Source organism: Oxyura jamaicensis, chromosome 2, assembly GCF_011077185.1.
Source record: "Oxyura jamaicensis isolate SHBP4307 breed ruddy duck chromosome 2, BPBGC_Ojam_1.0, whole genome shotgun sequence".
In the NCBI taxonomy this organism is placed as follows: Eukaryota; Metazoa; Chordata; class Aves; order Anseriformes; family Anatidae; genus Oxyura; species Oxyura jamaicensis.
In genome coordinates, this window is record NC_048894.1 from 126375502 (window position 1) to 126392181 (window position 16680).

The 16680-nt window shown below is 35.2% G+C and overlaps 1 protein-coding gene across 2 annotated transcripts in view; it reads left to right on the top strand.

Annotated features, from left to right (window-relative positions):
* The window catches only part of CRISPLD1 (cysteine rich secretory protein LCCL domain containing 1), a 41117-nt gene that overhangs the window by 848 nt on the left and 23589 nt on the right, over positions 1–16680 (top strand). The window contains exon 2 of one of the 2 annotated variants that reach the window (XM_035318483.1): positions 315–637. In XM_035318483.1, coding sequence (XP_035174374.1) covers positions 380–637 — 258 coding nt within the window. In that variant the 5' untranslated portion in view covers positions 315–379. Of the gene's footprint in view, positions 1–314; positions 638–16680 lie in introns of those variants that run through there. The other variant, XM_035318484.1, reaches the window with a different exon arrangement.

Sequence of the window (16680 nt, forward strand, 5' to 3'; positions counted from 1 at the left end):
TTTTAAGTAGACAGGAAAAGCATGCTTTTTTTTTTTTTTTTTTTTTTTGTATGCAGACATTGAAATGTTCATGCCAGCGTGGTATACAAAAGCTCTTGAACAAACTGAAATCCGTATGCTTGAATATAAGTTATCTAACCAAACAAGAGTGTGTACTGATGACTGTAAATGACATGTAGAGTCCTGGTTCCTTCCTTTAAAACAACAGTGGCAAACTCTGTACAAACTACAGTTTGACTTTTGTTGCTTAATAAATTCATACAGGCCTGTGCTTCAGCCTCTAAATTACATTACTCTCTCTTCTGCATTTGCAGCCAACGGACCTGGAAGAAAGACTTTGTCTTGGAGCTAACTCCTGAGCATTTTGAGATCATTCATCATGAAGTGTGTAGTACAGGAATGGCTCAGAGTAACTACCTTACTATTCATAGCTCAAGTAATTTCTGCAATGGTTCTTCCCAATGCCACGCTCTTAGAAGAACTTTTGGAAAAGTACATGGATGAAGATGGTGAGTGGTGGATCACCAAGCAGAGAGGGAAAAGGGCTATCACAGACAGTGATATGCAAAGTATCTTGGATCTTCATAATAAATTACGGGGTCAGGTGTATCCACCAGCTTCCAATATGGAATATATGGTAAGGAAAAACTGATAGTGACATGCAGAAAGAAATGTTAATAGAATAGTTACTGTCATTTTATAAAGCAACATACTTTCAGTCTCAGCTTGCTTCATTGCTCCTATAAAGTGCTTGTTCCTTTTTTGTCTTTTTATTTATTTATTGTACAGGGGTGAACTGTAAGAAGAATGGCTGTTTGTGGATCCTGTCATATTCTACTGATATCAGTGGGTTTAAACTATCCTAGATCTCCTGAATTTAACTATCAATTCCTCAGCATAAGGGACCAATTTCCAAAATAGCTTTATTCAAAATAATTGATTATGGCCTATGAAGTTGTCATCTGAGAAAAGTACTGAACTAGGAAGCTTCAAAATAACATGGATTCTCTCCCATGCTTCTAGGTTGGATGGAATTTCTGAGCAAAAAGAGGCTACTATAAACAAGAAAATCTATTTGATTTGGCATGTACTACTAGACTGGAGTCCCGTATGCTCCTATATTTAATAGATTAATAATGTAATACATAATTTCTATTTGTATGTTTTTCCTTTAGAAGCCTTGCTGTTTTGTTTTGTTATTTGTAGACTTAAATCTCCCACATTTTTGAACTTTGATTTTATGCCATGGTTTAAGACTATATCTCTCCTTGCTAGTTAGACGAAAACAGGTCATCAGAACTTGTCCAGATTTCTGACACAAATGGGCATCTTTTCTTGTTTCTGCAGGAAAAACTCAAATCTTCCTGTGTCCACGACACATTTGTTTATCTCTCCATGCATAAGAAAAGTAGTGTGACTATAAGCAGGGTTTTTAACACCAAGTATTGCAAGGTTTCCTAGCACTCTACATTGTAAGATCATGACAGGGGATCATATTAACACACTTCAAGATTTAAATGTCTTTCCCAGCTTGGAGCAACGTCTCCCTCAACTTGGAGATGTGAGCATTTATATCTCCTGGAGAAAACATGCTTGCTTAAATCATCAATAAAGGTAGTTTAACTAAAGTTTACCTATATGAATATTATATTAGGTGAAAAGTTACTACATATTATCTCCAAACAAAGGAAGCATAATATCTTAAAACCTGTTAACACTTACATTTACAATTGACTACACATATCCTTAAACTTTATTTTTTGTTATGACTTTCAGACCTTCCTATAATGTGGGTTATATTTTTGTTCCCAAAAAAACAGGTTGATTTGTTTCTGGTTAACATACAAAAAAGCTCTCCAGCCTATTTGGAAAATGAGAATAGGGAAGACTGTACTATTTTCCCATGTTAAAATACTTCCTGAGATTATATATATATATATATATATATATATATATATATAAAAGGGTAGCTTTGATTTATTTTTATTTCTTAGTTAAGCATCTTTTTCCATTCTATATTTCACTGTGATATATATATCTTGAAAAGAAGAATGTGGATGTGCTCATTGGAGTTAGATTTTATTTATTTATTAGTGGCTGTATTCTTGAAAGATTCCTTCTGCACTGCACACAGTTTGTCCTAAATTTTGTGTTAGGATTACATTTGGAGCAAGCTTTTTCCTTCCATGCTCCCCAATGACCCTTGACCCAGAGTAAAAGTAAAGAGAAAATATTACCTGACTTTAATTTAGAGACATTCTTGGGGAGAAGGAATGGGAAAACAGCAGAAGGACAGGGCAGCCACTTTCAAGAGAGTGGGAGTCAATTGTAGGCACCATTTCTGAGGCAATCTGTGATAATGATAGGCAGGAATTGGGGATTTGTGAAGACAAAAGGTCTTTGGCTGGCCAAAGGGATGGAGATGTGGGGGGCGGGCTAAGAACACACTGCTCAAGCTATGAGAATAACCTGGAAGCAGTCTGAGAGTCTCAAGGAGATGTTGAGGAGTCGGTAGGATGGATAGTTTGATGAACAGTTCTAGCGGGGGAAGAACTGGGACTGTTGGGACAGAGAAAAATTGGGAGTAGGAGTTTGTGGGGGGATTTTAGGCCACAGAAATTTGGTAAGAGACTTCTTGGGAAGACTAAGGCTGGGAGGGAGTGGGAAGGGGGTTTGTTCCTGGAAGAAGCCAGCATTGTGAACCATGAGGATGGCTGAAGACATTACAGCTCTGCTGCTTGAACAGAATAGTTGTTTACACATATACTTTATGATAAAGTTTGTGATTGCATGGTTGTCTACCTTCTTTTCTACATTAGATGTCATAAAGGAATCAGGGCTGTTTTATTATTTAATAACTCAAAATTCCCAGTACAAAATTATAAACAGGGTGCGAAGTCAAAGACTGAATAACAAAGAAGCAGCAATAAGTGATAGTTCATTGAGGAAGCTTGATCTGTTTTGTCCATTCAATTAAAAAATATTACCTGGAAAAGCTAATATCTGGTCATTATCATAGTACATATATTCAAGAAATAAACTACAGAGTCAAAGCCATTTGGTCATTTCAGAACTTCTGACTCTGGCATTGTAGCTGTTCAATTATTAGTGCTATTTTTGTCCATAACTGAATGTAGGTAGATAAATGCATGTTGTAACACTTAATTTTTCTAGACACATGCTAACATATGTACAAAGGCCACCCTTCCAGACAGAAATAAACACTCTTAGATCCAATTTTGCAAGGTTCTATGCCCTCTAAGTCAGTTTCATGGATGACAGAAAGACCAACAGGCAAGTGTTGATGGAATTAAAACTGTACTTAGCTGCATTTTTTTTAAATAAAGGATAGAAATTATTTGGTATCTTTATTTTTTATTAAGAAAAAAAAAAAGTTTAAGTATACCTCTATGACTTTTTTTTTCAGTTTGATTAGGATACATCAGGTTTTATCAAATCAACTTCCAGTATCCCAAAATAAGGAAAAAAATACGGAAAAAAATCCTTCTAAATCTTTCCCTATGTTTATTAAGCTAGATAAGTACAGTTGAAACATTTTTGTCTACTTTTGGGGTGCTTTATTAGTATAGAAATCCTGGCCAAAAATAAAAGTAAAAAATAAAAAATCCTGCTATGGGCACAGCCGCATCATTATAAGCAGCCCTGTGTATTCATATACCTCTCCTTGTAAATGGAGCTAGCACTGCTTGTGGAAATTTTAGCAGTCATATGAATCTGGGTGGAGGTGATCAAGGTTCAGGTGCTATGACTAAATGTTATCTCTCTACAAGTCTCCCATATAATTTAAAATCTAGTGTTCTTGGAGCTGTGAGAAAGGAGATGGGAGCTGTGTGCTCTCCTTGTACTTTGTATATTGCAACTAAGGCAGCTCTAGCTGAAAATGCCTCAGTCCTGATCCTGCTACTGGTAAAGTATCTGAATTGATTATGAGATTGATTCAACTACGTAAAGAATCAGAAAACTTTTTTTTTTTTTTCTTCTTCTTTGTGGTGTTAATTTTCTGGTTTTCTGCCAATGTGAGTTATGGAACTTGCTCCCTATGTGGCTGAATCAGATGAGTACAAGTACTGATAAAAGAGGGTGGGAGTATATAGTGCTAAAGATTGAGAGGGTTGAAGAGCCATACTTTGAGTAGAATCTACTGGTCATATGCTTTGCATGCAAAGTCTGGCCATTCCTTTGAGAGAACTGCAGGGCTAACACCACATTTTAGTTTAAGTTGTGTAGAGGAGAAAAACTTTTTACATCCTATATTTTCTAACAGACTTCAGTACAATATATTCAGTGAGTAGGTGATACAGCATAGAGACTGAAAAGAATAAACCTTAACATGAAATTCTATGTCATACAGCATACTACAGTTTTGATTTAACTTCAGTGATAGATTAATTTCAGTGATACAAAATAGTATCTCTGTGATGATACAGTAGTATAGACTTCTGTAGTCCTTGAGAATGCCAGTGGCTTCCCTTGTAGTTGAGGATGGTCAGCAGCATATTAGATCTTGATTCTATTAAAGAAAATGTTGAATTGTATGGCTGTAAACTCTCCCCTTTTGCCTTGAAAAAGGAAAAGGGCATGAGATTATTGTAATTCAGAGACCTAAAGTTGCTAACTGCAGTAGATTTCACAGTGGATGTGCGTAATGAACAGAACGTTCTCATGGTTGTCTGGCTGAACTTACTGGATGAAAAGTTCATCTTCCCAAGTATCATGGCTCTGGAGCAGTAACAGATTCCTAGGGTAAAAGGATAAGAATAGAGCATGCAAGCAGGAAAACTTAGGCAGTGAAAGCTTTCAATTTCCAGCAAACTGCAGCTTAGGGACTTTTCTAAATCTGCACTTTTTGTTTTCAGTAGTCCCAAAAGGGATTTTCTTCTATGAACCTAAATGCTTTTGAGTCCGTTTGTATTCTTTGTGTCTCTGATATGAAATTGCAGAGCTCCATAAATTATGCACTATACTACATGAACAGGTACTTTTTTCCTTTAAACCTGTCCTTTTATTTGATACTTTTTTTTTCCTTTATTGTGAGAAATAATGAAAAATTAGTAGCCTTTTAGCATATCCTCAGTGGTCACATCTCTTACATCTACTTCTCTTGAAAACCATTCAATCTGAAAAATCTATTTCATCTTGTTTTGCTTCTCTATCTGCTATGGTTCTACTATTTTAATTAGAACACAACATAAATTGTTAATAGTTGTTGGCGTACTGAAGTTTGATATAGTTGTATGTTTTTCTTTTAGTTCTTTATTTGCTTATTAATTTCTAACATTCTTCAGTTTTATGACCTTGGCTAAGCTAAAGGTATCAATTTCATAGTGCTATTCATGATGGTTCCAAGTTCTTTTCAATATGCTATTCCAAATATGTTATTTACTATGTTATATCACATACATGTGATGGCTCTCCCGTCCTCATTGTTTCACATGCATTGACATTATCTACTATTTTGGCTTCTTATCACTTAGTATTAATGATTCTAATCACTAATACATAGTGATCACATATCACATAGTGATCATCTCCATCTTTTATTTTCCCATCTCCCTCTTTTTTTAACTACCATAAGTAGTTAATACCATCTTGCATTTCCTTGTTTTGGGCTGTAATGCAAAACGTAAATGGCAGAGGAACAAGGATACATCTTTCAGGAATTTTACAAAGTGATTGCTTTTTTTTTTTTTTTATTACATTCTTCATCTCATGATAGCATTTTTTTTAAAGAACTTAGTGAGGAACTTTAAAAAAGCTTAACTAGTCTCTCTTTTTACTTCCTGTTGACACCTTCAAAGAAGTCCAATAGATTTGAAAGGAATTCACATTATCCATATATTTATTTTTTTATACTTTGTCCTATCAAACCATCTCAGTTAAAGTCAGTTTCTGGTCTGCAATTTTTCAGGATCCATTGGAAACCTTTTAAAATATTAACACCCATGTAATGGCTTTTGCTAGCGTGGTATTGAGACCATTTTAAAAAAGAGATTGTATGCCACACAGTAATTCAGCAGTTTCATAATCAAGTTCTTCCAAATTCTTGAATGACATTGCCAGTCCTGGTGACTTGATAATGTTAATGTTATCAATTTCATTTATTGCTGCTTCCACATAAGTCTGATGTGGGTGCTCCAATTCACCTTCTGTCACTTTCTCTGTATAGAAAGATTTTGGTGTGAGAATCCGCGTAAACTCCTCTGTAGCCAACAGCAGTCCAACAAGTTCAGTTAGCTCCTCTGCAGTGGCCTTACATGACCTTATGATTGCATGTTAGATCATTCTTTCCTAGAACTCTTCCTTCAATGCTGAGAGTTCTTGAATTGTCAACATTACAACTTCAATGGGAATAAAAATTCTTGAGGTTATGATGATCAGCTTGTTATGAAAATGTATGGCAGGTCCATGCTGTACTGATGTTTATCCCGGTCTGTGCAGTTAACAAGTGCTCCCTATTCAAGAAAGGAGTAAGGAACATTTTTCTTCATGGTGTGCACAAGGATTAACAGCAGTTCAAAGGGAGCAGAGAGGGATGACATTTCCTTGATGATGTTCCAAGGCACACGAGCAAAATTATACCAAGCTTTCAGTATTTCCCATCCCAGGCCATTGACCCAGCATGGCCTTCACTTCAGTCTCTTGGGTAACTATGGAAAAGATGTTTGTACTAGAACTGAGAACTGAAGCAAACTGCTGATGGCAGTCATCAGTCTGCATAGAGCAGTGTGCTATTGATGCTCTTCTGCTCTGAGGCTGATCTGGTGTCCCTGCCAATTCCTGTACTGTGCTTGGGCTGTCTGCTACTTCCAGGTCTCCCTTGGCAAAGACCTGCCCTTTAAGACAAAAATGGGAAATGTCATGATTTGTTGTACACTTTGCAATAATCTTGGAATATATAAGGCAGTACAATATTTCTGTGGTTAAAATCCTTATTTGGTAAATTGATTTTAGACAGTGTTCTGCACTCTCCTGACATCAGTCCCACCATTAAATAAATATCATAGAAGAGACTGTTACCAAATTAGGAAATCATTATTGTTTGTCCTTTCAAACTGTGTCGACATGGAAGGCCTTATTCTACCTTAATCAGTTAGATTAGGTTTTATTTCAATGTTAAGAAATTATTACTGATTTGTAAAGTGTTAATAAAACTTGAAATACTTATTTTAGACACTGTCATTATATAATTTCCTGACCACTTGGTCTTTCTAACTACACTTTTGTAAGTAGTATTTGTATATCATGGTCTAAATTCACAAGAAGTTTACAAAATCTTTTTTTTTCTTTTCTTTTCTTTTTGGCAATTTCAGTTGTGAGATTATGCCTTTAATAAATTTAAACATATTCATGAAAACTGCATTTTTTTCCCATAGTTATGGTCAACACTTTAAAAATGGTCATCATTGGTTGGATAAGGTAAGTTATTTGTTCCTTTTATTTTGATCAGCTGTACTCTGCAAACGAGGACCCACCAAGAGTGAAATTTATAAAAGCACTTTTGATTAATGAATTTATAACACATTACATTTTAAACCATTCTTTTGGTGTTTAGTCCTTAATTTCATAGATATATGCATATTTTCCCGAACAAGGGAAAAAGTTGAATAGCTCATGCAAAATCCTCATTTCATGCATATGCCTTTGCTGTACTGAAAAATGTTTAGGTTCCCAGATTGGTAGGCAGTATATTTCAACCTGGCATTTCTTGGCACTTAGCCACACTTTTAATTTTGTAATTACTGTAATTGGAGAACATTAAGCAAAGAATTTTTTCCTTATTTAATTATTTTCTAGTCATCTTTTAACAAGATCCTGCCAATACATGCTAGAGATGTCATTGATACATGAGCACAGTGGCCCATAGAACTCTTGTGTGGTTATTAGTTAAATATCATTCATATCATAGTGGCTGATTTCAATCAGGGACTGAAATTTCAGCTATCTTATGTTGCATTTAAATAATTATCTGCATAAGTCTGGATTTAGCAGTTTCTCTGCACATATCTACCAGCTCTCAGCTGACATTTCGTGTCTAACATACTTAGCTACAGGACTGAAATCCGCTCTGGAGTCAGTCTCGGTGCTTTAGTGCATGGAGAATTGAAATAGCATTAGGAAACCTAGAGGCCTTCTGACAAACAGAGTTTGATGCATTTTTATGTGCTTAATGATAATACCCTGCTAAAATTCCTGGGCATTTCTGATGAAACTCTTACGTGTCTCTGTTTAGTTTCTTGTCCATTTTGCCAAAAACCCTGCAGGGGTGCTTGGTTAAAAACAATTCCTATTCTTCTTGAGCAGAAAACGTTGGTTTGTGGAATCCCATAAGTGGCTGGAGAACACTTGGGGTGCCAAAAACAGAGCAGCCCTTTTCAGTGTGAACCTGTCTGCTTTCCCTCTGGTTTTCCACTTTCTTCTCCACTTCAAAGGCTGGTGGATGTGCTTCAGTTTCTTTGCCTATGCTTAGAGCCTACTGACACTGCATCAAAGAGCACAGTGACGTTGAATTACCGTTTTATTCTCTCTGGCAATTTTAGCAAAGGATTGTGCAATGTGAAGTGGCCAAGAAAGCAAGTGGGTAAGTCCATGCTATAAATTTTATTGATGTAATGCCAACAACAACTAAGCACTCCAAGTAAAGAAACTGAAAGTGGAAAATACCAGAAAGGCTTACTGTCTCAAAGTTTGTAGGAACCTTCCCATAATAAAAATAATTAGCAACATATAATAGATACTGTTCAGCCTTTATTTTGCTGTGAGAGAACTTCACCTCCTTGATCAAAAAGATTATTAAATATTAATCAGTAGTAACAGAATCAGAGCTTAAATATAAAATCTAGACTGAACACAGAAAGAATCAATGAGATTATGAAAGTAACTCCACGTAGCCCTGTCATCTTCATGACATCTTTGTCATCTTCATGGGCATCTGCTTTAACTTAAGATTTTTTTAATTGGGAAAAAAGAGAAGATATTATTTCTTACATTATGTTATTAAAAAGCTAGATATGAATTCAGCACATTATCTATAAAAAATAGTTGTCAACCTTAGATTTGACACGAACTAGAGTGACTGTAATAGAAAAGCATGATTCGTTAAGAAGACTATCTTCTGTCTGGACAACTTTTACTTTATTATGATGGCTTTTTTATGAAGGAAGGTAGCATTAAATCCAGAATTTTGGCTGGGTTTCAAGAAAGAATGATGCTTAATACATATTGCAGTATATGTGAATTCCATGTTGGCTTTCTGAATGTTTAGGTACTCTTTCTATAAGACATTTTCCAGCTCCCTTCTTTTAGATTTTATTTAAACATTTCTAACAGTAGGGCCAAGTCATATATGATCACTGTGTGATCTCTGACAGTAAGTTCAATTAACTTCTGCTCTACTAATGTCAAATCACGGTGGTCACCTTTTAAAAGCCAACATTAATTGTGACATATTTGACATACTGTGGCTAATTTTTGTTCAAACTCCAGGAAATTCTGTAGCATCACTAAAACTGCTGCATGAAAGCAATCAGTTACAGCTGGTTTATAGTGGTAATGAATACTAGGATTTGAGGTAAGGAGCTGTGCTGTGGTCAATTTATAATTAGCTATACATATTTATGAATACTACTTGTAATGAATGTGTGTAATTCATATGTTGACAACAGACAAAATGCAGAAGTCAAGATCAGTTTGCACATCACTATTGCTTCTCTTCCATTCGTGTCAGAATATAGAAGTGAATAGATGATTTTTAGTCATCTTCTAATAGAAAGCCTTTATGCACTGCATTTAAAAAGTAGCCAAGTAAATGTACTGTGTCAGAACACCTTGGAAACCTGAATATTCCAGCAAGTTTTTTTTTAACACACTTAGAGTACACACAGAATTAAATGTGATTAGTCATGTCTGCTCATTCCTATTCCTGGTTTTTACTTTTTGAACACAAAAAGCTCAAACACATAAAACTGTAATAGAGATACTTCTAAATATTAGTGTAATTTATTCAGCGTTCAGGAACAATATTTTTGGCCTTATACTGCTTTCCTGTTTCCAGGCAAAAGCCGCAGTTTTCCTGCTTTTTACACTTTTCCAAAAGAGTAGCTGAAACCTCAAGGTCTATTCAGGGATCTCTGCCCAGTTTAAAGCTCTATAAACTCCAGTCTACCACATGGTAGCATGTCAGGTTCTTACCATTTCATTTCTAGATACTGTCTTCCTCTAACAGAAAATGGATGCCTAACTTTCCTTCTACTGGAAAGTTTAATTTACTTATCCCTTTCCTTGTGTTTAGGGGAACTTGTTAGAATGTTTGTTTTTGTATTTTCAAGGAGAATTGTCAATGCTCTTGAGCTTTTGTGCTCACTCTGTGTACTATGTAAATAACTGCAAGCTAGCGTGTATTTTGGTATTTTCAAACTCAAATGACTGAAGGTAAGCATCTCAGTTGTGTGCTAGTAAGTGACTTTTCAGATGTGTTGAAAAGTCATTAGTTTCTACGGACTTCCCTCAGAAGCCTAAGTATGGATGAAAATGCCTCACTTAAGCTTAACTGAAAGTGAAGCCAAAGAACTGCCAGTGTCTGCCAAGAAAAGATCATATCAAACCAATCTATTTAACTTTTTTTTTGGCCCAGTAATTAACTAGCGTAGTGTACTGGGTGAAGTAGTAGGGGTCATATTTTTGACTCTGGAAAGGTTTTAACACCCTCCACCTGACATTTTAATGAGTTGAAAGTGACAGAAACTCACAGTTAAACTGGCAGAGGATCAAAAGGATTAAGCCTATCCTCTTTCAGTTAAACACGTAGGTTATGACTTGGATGAGCAAAGAACACATTAATCAGGGCATGTGGTGGAGAATTGAAGAGCACAGGGAATTGGTGGAGAGCACAGTCAAATTGTAAGAACTTGATAAGGAGAGGTAATGGCCTAGAATCAACATGACGAAGTACAGTAAATTTAATTGCAAGATATAGAGTAAGGAGGAAATTGAACAGGTGCAATACAAAGAGTAATATGTAGAGGTAACACTACAGTAAAAAGATGCATGAGTTGCACTTAGTTACAAAATAATATGAAGCAAGAATATGTGAAAGAAGGTGACTTCTTTGTGTGAAAACTGTTGAGACCTTTGTCTGAGGTGTGGTGCCCACTTTTTGTCATTTTTTTTTAGGAATGGTCTAGTCACTCCAGAGTGAAAGAAAGAGATTAATGGGACTGATTATAAACTCAGAATGTGGGATTTATGATGAGGACTGAGGGAGTACAGCAGCTGAGTTTGTTTAATCTGGGAACTAAATAAAGGTTGCTACAGGAAAATGATTTTTTTATTATTTTCTATTTTTTTGGTTTAGCTAGCATTGCAGGGAAGGAGGTTTACATTGCTTATCAAGAAAATTATCTTTACTATTGCAGTCATAAAACTCCAGAAGAAAAATACAATAAAAATTATTCTGAAACTGCCATTATTACTTTTAATAATAATGATAGAAGTGGATAATATACATATATTTAACTCTGGCTCAGTGGAAGAGCAGTCAAGATCAGTCTCTTGAAGTCATTTTCAGATGTAGCTTTTTGTTACTCTGTGCTGGTACCATGCAGCTGATTTCTAGTTCTTAAGTGTATTTCTGGTTTATTTGCTCATGGTATTTTTTAATCAATGTTTCATCTTTCTTTTTTCTTTTTTTTTTCCCCTTCTCGTTAAAGAATACAGTGAATTCTATCTTCTATCAAAAAATAAATAAATACCCATACTGTACTGTGGTATTTACTTTACTACTTTCTCCCTATATTTAGAATGTATACAGCAATGGGGTATTTATACTATGCCATGGTAAATGTTTACTTTCAGTGGTGCCCACTGTACTTACTTTTCCATCTTTACTAAGCTTAAATTTTAGCTCTTTCTTTTCTTTCCATAAAGTCCCATTCCATATGATTTTTCCTCTGTTTTCCTATATCCATGAAAATCTCTCAAATTAAAATGTTTTTTATTTATTTATTTTTAATGGAAATTATTTTTTGAGCTTCTGGGCTTCTCAGTTCTGTTGCAATACCTGTTGGTATAGTTAGTGGACTCACTTATGCTGGTCTAGCCTTGGGTGAGAATTTACTCTTTTGACTTAACATTCGCACAATGTAAATGGTGGGATTCATTTTAACAAATTTTTATTGTCCAGTATATATGTCTGCATCTGAGATGGTCTCCTTTGTTACTAGTAAAGGGAAATGAGAATTTCCAACACACAATTCATCTTAATTAAAGGTGGGTAGCTAAAGCTATCTGCCTCTGTAGATGCTTATTTGTCTATGTAACTGCAAAGGCAACTTAGGTAATCAGCTCAGATGTAGGTATCTGCTCTGAGGCTGTTTAAATTCAAGGGAGGTTAATCCCAGCAGATATGATTAGTTTGGCTTTTGATGAGTTGTACTTTAAGCTGTGATATCCTTCCTCACTGAAACAGCTTTTCCACAAGCAGAGCATTGGTTTCAGTTTACATGCTACATGAACACCATGTTGACACAGGTTGAATAACACAATTTGTAGTCCAGTCTGTAAAGTTAATCTGTTAGTTGTGGTTTATTTTAAGGTGATATGTTGTAAACCAGGAGAATTCATAAGATCTGTATTTGCATGCAACATCCCTGCTGCAAAGCCTATAACTTTCTGGGGAAGAAGAGACAGCAGCTTGAGTCAGTAACTGCTGTCACCTTTTAGTTTAATCTACCACCCTGGTTTTACCCTCAGTTAGCCTAGCATAAGTTTTGTGAAGCTCTGGTAGTGCTAATGATACTCTAGGTTTTAACAAGATACTGACAAAGGCAAGGCTTGTGTTAGTGACTGTTGTGGTACAATACGAGCAGTCTTGTAGAGCAAGAGAATTGGTGCTGAGTACCATACATGTTCTCTGCATTTCATGGGTCATTTTGAGATAGGTCTTACCTGTTTGTGTGGACTGAACTCCCATTAACAACTGCAAAGCATTAGATGTACTCCTGGAACATAACTCCCGGAATTTTGTCTAGAAGGAAACCAGTCTGTACTTTAGGAGTGCTTTGTGATGTACAGTAAGTGTAAATGTGAAGTACAATAATAGTTTTGCATCAAAATCTCTTTCCTGATCTAGATTAAAATGCTGCTGTAGAAAAACCCTCAGCCAGTCTGAGCTCTGTCATGGTGTGTGTGATGGTATGGCAGTCTAAAAAATCAGCATAATCTCCTGACTTCATGGAAGGGAATATTTTAGGTAGCAAATCTATGCGAATGCTAAGAGATGCAGCAGAAATGGTATAAATAATCATGATGCTCAGATGATACATAAGTTGCCTTTCAAAGCTGAAACAGGAAGACAGTAAAATAAACAAGCCAACTGAGACCGTGGGACCAAAGTATGTAGAGCTAAGTGTTTTTTCCTCTTACTTGAAAAGTTGACTCTTGCACGGGCTGGATGTTTAGCCAATGCCCCTGCTGTCCATACTAGCTCACATATGTTTGCAATAGCAGTTCTTATGTATGAGTACACTGATTTGGATAGCAGAAGCATCTGAGCTATAGACCATGCCATCTTGTCAGTGGTAGACTATTCAGAATAGATAATGAAATCAAGTCTAGAGCACCAATGAACCTTCAGCTAAGGGTTTTTATATGTGGATGAATTATACTGTGAGAGGACTATGCTTCACAGCAGTGATACCTAAAAAGTTAATATAGACCTTCTCTGTCACACAGGAGGATACAAGAGTAAAAGGGAAGTGGTTATGATGGTAACTTTCTGCAGAGAAACATGTTTTCTTGGATGACTAAAAAGCTATTTTCCAGCATTTGGAATCTCCTGTTCTGAGTGTACGTATCCAATTAGAATCAAAGATTGTATTGTAAGGAGGTGGATTACTTGTGAACTTAGTCATGTCTGTATGAGTAGGGGGTTTTAGGAAGAGTAAATTTGGCAAGGTTAAAAGCTAAAATAGTATTTTGATTAAGTTTCAAACAAGCACTTTTTGGGGGGAGTCTGCCTTGCAAGATACTGATCTTGAATAGCAGCAAACTCTGCTATGCCTGTTTTGTTGTTGTTATTTTTCTCATATACTTCTGAATTTTGCACTTTCTTCTATCAACAACTGAAGCACACTGAGCACATCTAACATCTGTCCTACCACTCAGAAAACTCTGCCAAATATTTCAGTTTATTCAGTGAAACACAGACATGCTGTCACAAACAACCTAAACTTAATCAATCTACTATGCCACCAATAAAATAAGATAAAAATAGCATGATTTCTTTCTGTAGAGGAAGGGCTAGATTCATGAATGTCTTCATCACCTGGAACTAGATCAATAGGCAGTAATTTCTTGTCCATAATGGAAGGAGAAATGATGGAGGAACATCATCCTTTGCTTTCATAAGAACCAGCATGTACAATGTTGCTTGTAACTACAGTCTTCAGGAATATGTGTGTACTGAGTGTGTACAGCATAACAGTACACAAAACCCTTTGGCTATTAGCTCTATGTTCACAGAGCAAATGTAGGCTTGTGGTAGTACCATCATCTCTAGATGAATTAAAATAGTATTTTTTTATGATATAGTTCATCCTAAAATAGATGTGGACAAAAGTGGAAGAAAAATTTCAAAGAGATGAAACATCAGATACAGCCTGTAATATAAGATTAATATTTCTCTAGTTGAGGTTGTAAACTTGTGAGGTTATGAACTTGTAAAACTGGTATGTGACTTGTAAAAGCCATGTATGTGATTTGTTAAAGTTGATAAAGTCTAAGTCTGCAGAACTGTAACATGTTAATTTGTTAGATTCAAATAGTTTTCTATGAAAGTTGGAATTAAGAATGATTCAATTCCTACATATACTACAACAATGGTGTAAGATAATGGGATCTAGTTTTCACAGATTGAATTTTCATGTCAAAAATTGATCACTTATTATTTCCTGGAGTTCTGGTGCACAATCCTTGTGTATGTAGAATGCTAGAAAGCACTAAAAAAAAAAAACATGCTGTCTTGAAAATTGTAATTTTCAATTTTTTTGACCTGAGAAAAATGTAATTTATGGGCCAGAATACTGTATTTGTCGTTATAACCCTAGATTCAATAATATAATGAAAGGAACTATGTCACTGATGAGACTGTGTACCACAAAATGGCACAGCATATGCTGTTGTCTTGGACTTTAATATATATTAGTTTTACATCTGTCTTGTCCTTGTAAGTATAAGGCAGATAAAGAAGAAAAAACTTTTTTTAAAAAAAAGAATTTTTGTTTGAAGGTTTTATCCACCCTTCACTAAGCAAAAGAATTCAACCTATATCTATGCAGAGATTTCTTTTAATTTTTTTCTGTACCAATTGATTCAAAGCTGTTCTAGAAGTGTATTTCGACAAATCTGTAAAATATCAGCTGATGATGAGGAGTATTCTGGAAGAATAGGTGACACTAGGAGAACAAAAGTCATTTTAATTACATGAACCGTGACAACATGTATACATCTTTTTACATCTGAATACACTGTGGCTTTGAGATTTACTCCATCCCAACCAATAACAATGCTTAATTAATTAAGATGAAAAAGAACTAAAGCTATATATATTGGTAACCTATGTGGTATAAACCTCCATACTGCAGACTGCAATTTAGCATTGAGATACCTGAACTAGCTTTGAAATAACTGGCTCTGTTAACAATATTAATTATTGCATATTTAAACATATTTGAACTTAAACATAGTCTTGATTAAGAAGAAACAATGTTAATTGTACTGTGGGTGGATATTTCTTCATGACTTCCTTCTACCCAAACAAACAAACAGAAAAACAATTCCTGGATGTAATTAACATTGGCTGGCAGGACAATGGGCAGTGTTTTCTGACAATAAACCATGCTAGCTATATGTGCACTATATCCATGCCAGGTAGTTTTTATATCTGGCTTTAGAAATTAAGGGATTTAGGTGTTAAAGGCTGAGAAACAAATGAATAAATCCTTTCTTCTCTGGCACACAGAGAATTTCCTGAACAGTTGACTGTTCTGAAGTGACTTCATTGTGTGGCACACACAGACAGAAAAATAAGACGTGGTATTGTTTGTTGTGAAACTATAATACAGATGCAGGCTTTTTGACATCTGTTTCATTTCAGATCTCACAATATTTTGAAGTTGGGATTATCTGTTGGTTGGTCAGCCTACTATGCATTTGGGTATGCAGCATAATTGTGTGAATTCAATCCTAACGTAGCACCAACTATTTACCGTCAGATTTCTGGTGATTTTGTCATAAAAATTCTTATCAACACTTACAAAAATTTTAGTAGTTGAAATTATTGTGTATGAAATGTATGTGGTTAAATTTTGTGCTATATGTAGTGCCTGTCTTTTTATGCTTGTATTTAAATTCCGATATATCAGACAGTTCCCATGAGATAGTATCAGTAATTTTAAAAAGGGTACTGAAATATGAATTGTGCAAGTGTTAAAAACTTTCTTTTTCTAGTGTTGTAAAACAGTGCCAAAGCACTGTTTGTTGATAAAAAGACCAATTGATAACTAACATAAAAATGTGCATACATATATAAAGTTACAACATTGTAGTAAACAATATTAACAATGTTAAAATAGTGCATCTAATTAGGCCAAATAATGACTTTTT